This window comes from Panicum virgatum, chromosome 1N (genome assembly GCF_016808335.1).
Source record: "Panicum virgatum strain AP13 chromosome 1N, P.virgatum_v5, whole genome shotgun sequence".
Taxonomy (NCBI): Eukaryota; Viridiplantae; Streptophyta; class Magnoliopsida; order Poales; family Poaceae; genus Panicum; species Panicum virgatum.
The window spans coordinates 48,376,358-48,382,734 of NC_053145.1; the positions used below are offsets into that span (position 1 = coordinate 48,376,358).

General features: G+C 50.1%; 1 protein-coding gene across 1 annotated transcript; it reads left to right on the forward strand.

Moving 5' to 3' along the window:
- The first annotated feature begins 2,073 nt into the window (after positions 1 to 2,073).
- On the forward strand, positions 2,074 to 4,765 carry LOC120656291 (BTB/POZ domain-containing protein At1g67900-like). The gene is made up of 4 exons (XM_039934342.1): positions 2,074 to 2,260; positions 2,356 to 2,425; positions 2,642 to 3,868; positions 4,007 to 4,765. Exons 1-4 carry the CDS (start codon positions 2,202 to 2,204, stop codon positions 4,553 to 4,555), a joined length of 1,905 nt encoding a protein of 634 aa, XP_039790276.1. The 5' UTR covers positions 2,074 to 2,201; the 3' UTR covers positions 4,556 to 4,765.
- Positions 4,766 to 6,377: the final 1,612 nt, after the last annotated feature.

Sequence of the window (6,377 nt, forward strand, 5' to 3'; positions counted from 1 at the left end):
AAGGCGATACACTCCATTTAACAAAGCTAAGTACACTCAAACACTAGCCCGCCTAACCTTAGCCGCTACCGAAAAGACGCCGAAAACGCTAGTGAGGTCCTGTTTATTTTTACCCGAAAATCCCGTAAATGCAAAAAACCATCACATCGAATATTTCGACACATGCATGGAGTACTAAATGAAGTCTATTTATAAAACATTTTGCATAGATGGGTTATAAATCGCGAGACGAATCTAATGAGCCTACTTAATCCATGATTTGCAACAGTGATGCTACAGTAACTATGCACTAATTATTAATTAATCATATATTAATTAGCATCATTAGATTCGTCTCGCGATTTACAACCCATGCATGCAAAAAAATTTATAAATAGACTTTATTTAATATTTCAAATTAACAAGATTCCAACACAAAAAATTTTGCGCTCGAACTAAACACGACTTGAAATCGATTACGGCATACTACTCCTACTAGGTCGTCGAATAAAGAATCCCAGTAACCTAATCCGGAGCTGAAATCACTATTTTTGCCTGCAGCTTTTGATCCATGGCACGGTTCAGTAATAAAGTGATGGAGTAGGAGGGTGAAATTCAGTTATCATTGTACTGCCAGTTTGCTGTGACAAGAACATGCACTAACTGGTAGTCTGGTACGGTGTGCTAGCCCAGCACTGCAACTAGAAGGTAGGAGCCCATCAGCATCACTGCCCATCTGATCCCCCAGCACAAACCCTGCAAGATCCTACCATTCCTGAGAATGAGCACACCCGTCTTGACTTTTGCACGGCCACCCTGGTCCCTCTTTCACATGCCCGATCCCAGTCGCAGTCCTAATCCCCAATCCAAGACGGGCTTTGATGCAGCTGAGCCTCCTTTCAACCACTCATCGAAACCATGGTCTTCAGTTTTCAGAGGACTTGGCACTGATCAGAGTTCATCAGTGATGTTGCAGTTGCACTGCATACTTTGTTCATCCTCCCCTGATAAAACCTGACGAGTGAGGACCAGGGCCGTCCCGCGAAATATATGGGCCCTGTGCCAAATTTCAATTTAGGCCCTAACTATAGAAATAATATAACTAAGGTTTATTTTATAGCCACTTCAATCAAATAGTTTAATATAATGATTGTGTATGTTGCTTAATTGAATCCATTTGTTCAACGTCTTATGTTAGATAGGCTACTTTTTAAGCTAAAAGAATCTCAAAATCTAAATTTCGGAGTGAGATGAAGATTCTTTAATAATAAACCTACAGCTCCTTTCTGAGATTTAGTCCGCTCCTCTACTATTTTCTTATTTTTACTTTTTTTCTGGAGTAATATTTCCTAATGCGACTAATTAAATACTGGTGAAAAGTCTAAAAAAGGTCAAATTAACATGGCCATTTCAAGAAGAAAACCATACTTTACAGTCATATCCATTCTGTACTAGTACGGAGGCCCTGGGATGCTATTGCTCTTGATGGGCCCGATCTAATACCATCTGATCCCTTTGGATTAAATGAGATGTTGGACCAAGACGTAAGAAACAAAAAATAGAGGAAGACTATGCCTAGAGCTCACGCGCATACACACGCACACAAAAAAAAATGCTAGATTGGATTGGCGGCGATTTATGGTCCACAGGTCCAGGTGATCTTCTATGGGTGAACTCAGGGATTAATTAGGGGAGGAGAATTAGGCGCACGGCTGTTGATCTAAAGCAGATTGTTTGTATGCTGCAGGAAAAACTGGAAGAGATTTAGGAAGAGGAAGGAAAGTTATCAAATGCTAAGGTTGTAGAGTACTAGCACTAGTAGTTTTTTTTTTTGAGAAACAGCACTAATAGTTAGCACATAGTTTAATTTGGGGGCCCATATTTTTGGGGGCCCTGTGCAGGTGCACCGGTTGCACGCCCTTGGGGACGGGCCTGGTGAGGACACCTCAAATCAGGATACTATAACTGTGCAATTAGCATCGATCTTAAAATATCAGAGCCATTGCATTCCCGGTTTGGCCTCTAGTTGTGGGCCCCTCACCTTCTCTCTCCTCCCCCAACCACCCCGCCATGATATAAGTAGAGCCACCACACCGGAGGGCCATTTCCAAGGGCTCTACACGAAGTTAGGCGGCCAAAGTGTTCGTAACCAACCCTCCCTCCCCTCTTCCCCAGTGGAACTTTCAGACTCCCGTTTTAGTAAAGCAGGGAGCTCGGCCAGGATGAAGTATATGAAACTCGGCACCCGGCCGGACACCTTCTTCACCTCCGAGTCCGTGAGGTGCCGATTGTGATTGCGATCTTGCTCCTCATCAGGTTCTGCGTGCGTTCATGGCGTTCGTGTTGTCTGATTTCGTGGTGTCGTTCTGCGTCCAGGTCTGTCTGCACGGAGGTGGCCACCGACCTGCAGATCCTGGTGGATGGCTGCGTCTATCATCTCCACAAGGTAATTGATTGAATGAAGGAGCAGAGATTATTTCCTCCCTTTTTTTCATTTTTATTTATGCATGATTCAGGAACTGAATCTTTATGCACCAATGATCTTCCTTGATCATAGTGAATTTCTTCCGGGAAGTTCCCTATGTGTTTCCTTGATCTTGAATGCCTGCCATGTCTGAGATTCTTGGTTCCTTGTGCATTGTGTTGTTCGTGAATGCCGCAGTTTCCTCTGCTCTCGAAATGCATGCTCCTGCAAGCGCTCTGCGCCGATTCCGGCGGCGGCGACGTCGTCGAGCTCCCGGGTTTCCCGGGCGGCGCCGAGGCGTTCGAGGCCTGCGCCAAGTTCTGCTACGGCATCACCATCACGGTGAGCGCGCGGAACCTCGTCACGCTGCGGTGCGCCGCCGCGCACCTCGGCATGTCCGAGGCCGCCGACCGGGGCAACCTCGCCGCCAAGCTCGACGCGTTCCTCGCCTCCTGCCTCCTCCGCCGCTGGAAGGACGCGCTCGGCGTGCTCAGCTCCACGCGCCACTACGCCCCGCTCTGCGAGGACCTCGGCCTCACGTCCCGCTGCGTTGACGCCGTGGCCGCCCTCATCATCAACCCGGACACCGCCCCGCCGGCCAGGTCGACGTCGGCGTCGCCGTGGTGGGCGCCCGACATCGCCGAGCTCGGGGTCGACCTCTTCTGGCGCATCATGGTGTCCGTCAAGGCGACCGGCGCCGTCCACGAGAAGACCGTCGGCGACGCGCTCAAGGCGTACGCGCGCCGGTGGCTGCCGAACGTCGCCAAGGACGGGCTCTCGGCGGACCAGCCGCCGTTCGACGACGACGCCGGCGGTGGCGACGTGAAGCAGATCGCCACGCGGCACCGCCTCCTCCTCGAGAAGATCGTGAGCCTGCTCCCGGCGGAGAGGGACGCCGTCTCCTGCGGCTTCCTGCTCAAGCTCCTCAAGGCGGCCAACATCCTGAGCGCGTCCGCCGCGTCCAAGGCGGAGCTGGTGAGGCGGGTGGCGTGGCAGCTCGAGGAGGCCAGCGTCGCGGACCTGCTGGTCCCGTCGCTGTCCTGCGTCAGCGAGACGCTCTACGACGTGGACGCCGTGGCGGGCATCCTCGACGAGTTCGCGCTGCGGTTCGCGGCTGCCGCGCCGCCGGCGGCGCTGGCCCTGTCGGGGAGCCCCGACGACAGCCCCGCGCACTCGGGCGGGCACCGGCGGTCGCGTTCGGCAGAGAGCGTGAGCTTCGACGGCACGCGACGGTCCTTGTCGGCCGCCCCCGTGTCGCAGGGCGCGCTGGCGCTGGTGGGCAAGTTGGTGGACGGGTTCTTGGTTGAGGCGGCCAAGGATCCCAACATGCCGCTGGACAAGCTGCTCGCCATTGCCGAGGCCGTGCCAGACAGCGCCCGGCCGGAGCACGATGGCCTCTACAAAGTCGTCGACACATACCTCAGGGTGAGTTTTTTTTATTGCTCCTACACTTCCATGGCTATAAAAAAACTTCACTTTGGATTATGTGAGAAGTCATCGGCGATTAAACATTTGCATTCTCTAATCTTACTTATTGATCTTGCTTTTTTCGGTTAACTTTAGGCGCATCCGGAGATGAGCAAAAGCACCAGAAAGCGGCTGTGCCGGGTGCTCAACTGCCGGAAGCTGTCGGAGAAGGCGTCCGCGCACGCGGCGCAGAACGAGCTCCTCCCGCTGCGCGTGGTCGTGCAGGTGCTCTTCTTCGAGCACGCGCGCGCCGCGGCGCTGGCGTCGGGCGGGCACGCCGCCGTCGCCGCGGCGGACCTGCCGAGCAACATCCAGGCGCTGCTGTCCAAGGCGTCCGGGTCGTCGGAGGACGACGAGGCCGACCGCGTCGACGAGCAGCGGCTCCGCGCGCTGGCCGCCGGCGCGTCCCCCGGCGACGACTGGAGCGTGGAGGGCCTCCGCCGCGCGGCGTCCAAGATCGCCACGCTGCGGATGAAGCTGGCCGAGGAGGACGAGGACCACGACGCCGACGAGTTCGCGCGGAAGGACGGGCTGGCGCGCAGCGCGTCGCTGCGGTTCCGGGCGTTCTGCGCCATCCCCGCCGGGAAGCCGAAGCGGATTCTCAGCAAGCTGTGGCCGCTCGGCAGAAGCGGCGTTAGCCATTAGCAGCCACTGTCTAGCTTCCGTGATCTCCTGTTTTTGTGAGGGTGATTTTTTGTCTCTTCTATTTAGTAGAGTAGTATGTACTCCTACATCTTCTTCCTCCTCTTTCCAGTTATGTTACAGTTCCAAGGCAAATTGTACCTTGCGTGTAGTTGTAATTCCAATGGTCACAATAAAAAAAAATAGAAATTGCACAGGCTATTTGCTCCTACTGAGATTGGCCTGATTATTTTTCACAAGCAACGATGTACGAATCATTGCTTAACAATTGCCAACCTCTACTCTTAGTGATGATGATGGGATGATAATGATTTCAGCACCTCACAATTCATAGTACAGCACGCCATAGCGAGCCCATCACCCAGCTACCGCCTACCGGTCATGTTTGGATTCATGGGTTATTTTTTATTCCTCCCTCAAATAGTCCAAATAACTCCATAGGGAGCCAAACAAGTGGGTTATTTTGTGGCTATTTGGAAATAACCCACCTCGAAAACTACCCCCCTCAAGAGGTGGTATTTGAGTTATTTTAAGAAGAGAGATAATGGGACTCCAATAATTGTGAAAGTGGATTAAATGTCAAATAACCTTTGGATCCAAACAGTTCAAGAGTTATTTTGGTGGAGGGTTATTTCTATGAGGTAAAGAATAACCTAAAAAAAATAAGCCTGCGATACTTCTCCAAACATGGCCACCATCTTTCTTTGCTAATCCAGAGCAGCCTGTGACTGCCACCCACTTGTCAACTCATTTGCATCCCAATGCTAAGTGATTAGGCTGTGTTTAGTTCATGAAATTTTTGGATTTAGGTACTGTAGCACTTTTATTGTTATTTGGTAATTAATGTCCAATTATAAATTAATTAGACTTAAAAGATTCATCTCGTCATTATCAATTGAATTGTGTAGTTAGTTATTTTTTAACTGTATTTAATACTCCATATATGTGTTCGAAGATTTGATGTGACATGTACTGTAGAAATTTTTTTGGGTGAGCCTAAACAAAGAGGAGACACGAGCAGACATGGAAAATCCACGACGGAATCGAGATCGAATCGAAAACACACACACGCTGCGCGGCAGGCAGATACTACAAGTGTTTTCTTTTTGCTTTTTACCTGAAAGATTCCCTTTGTTAGGTCGTGTGTGGGAGCGGGAGTGAGGATATATACGGCATGATGATGGGATGAGAGGACCTCAGCTTCAGATTGCTGGGTCAGCAACCACTAAAACAAGAACAGGTCAGCATGGGCTCCTTTTCCCTCCTAGCCATCGATGCCAAAGTTTTAGCATGTAGCTCATCACTAGCATGGGTCGGCTCATCCAGATCAGCCTCCAGGCCCCAGCCTTTGTCCCAAAACATGTGTCGCGTCCTCAGAGAAAAATTTTCTCCAGCACACGGTCCAGCAGTACAGCAATCAGTTAAGGTGGAATTATTGCTCCTTGGCAACTCAGGAAAAAAAATTTAGGGACTTCTCATCTAGAAAAAACATAAGCCATTTTTTGCGAGGATAAATAGAGCCTATCTGGACATGAGGGAAAAGCACACCATCTCAATATGTATTTTTCACAAAGCTAACATGTGCACATCATATTAACAATCATTTATGTAGAGGTGCAAATATATAGGTGACCTTAGGGTATCCGTTGCCTCTCTTTAGTTCGAAAATTTGCACTAGTTTCTTAAAATGAGTTCCCATTTTCAAAAAGGCAAAATAGGCATTTTGATTCTTCAACTTTGCTCGAAGGCAAAATAGGCATTTTGATTCTTCAACTTTGCTCGAAGGGTCAATTTGGTCTCTCGACTTTCAAAAAGACCAATTTGG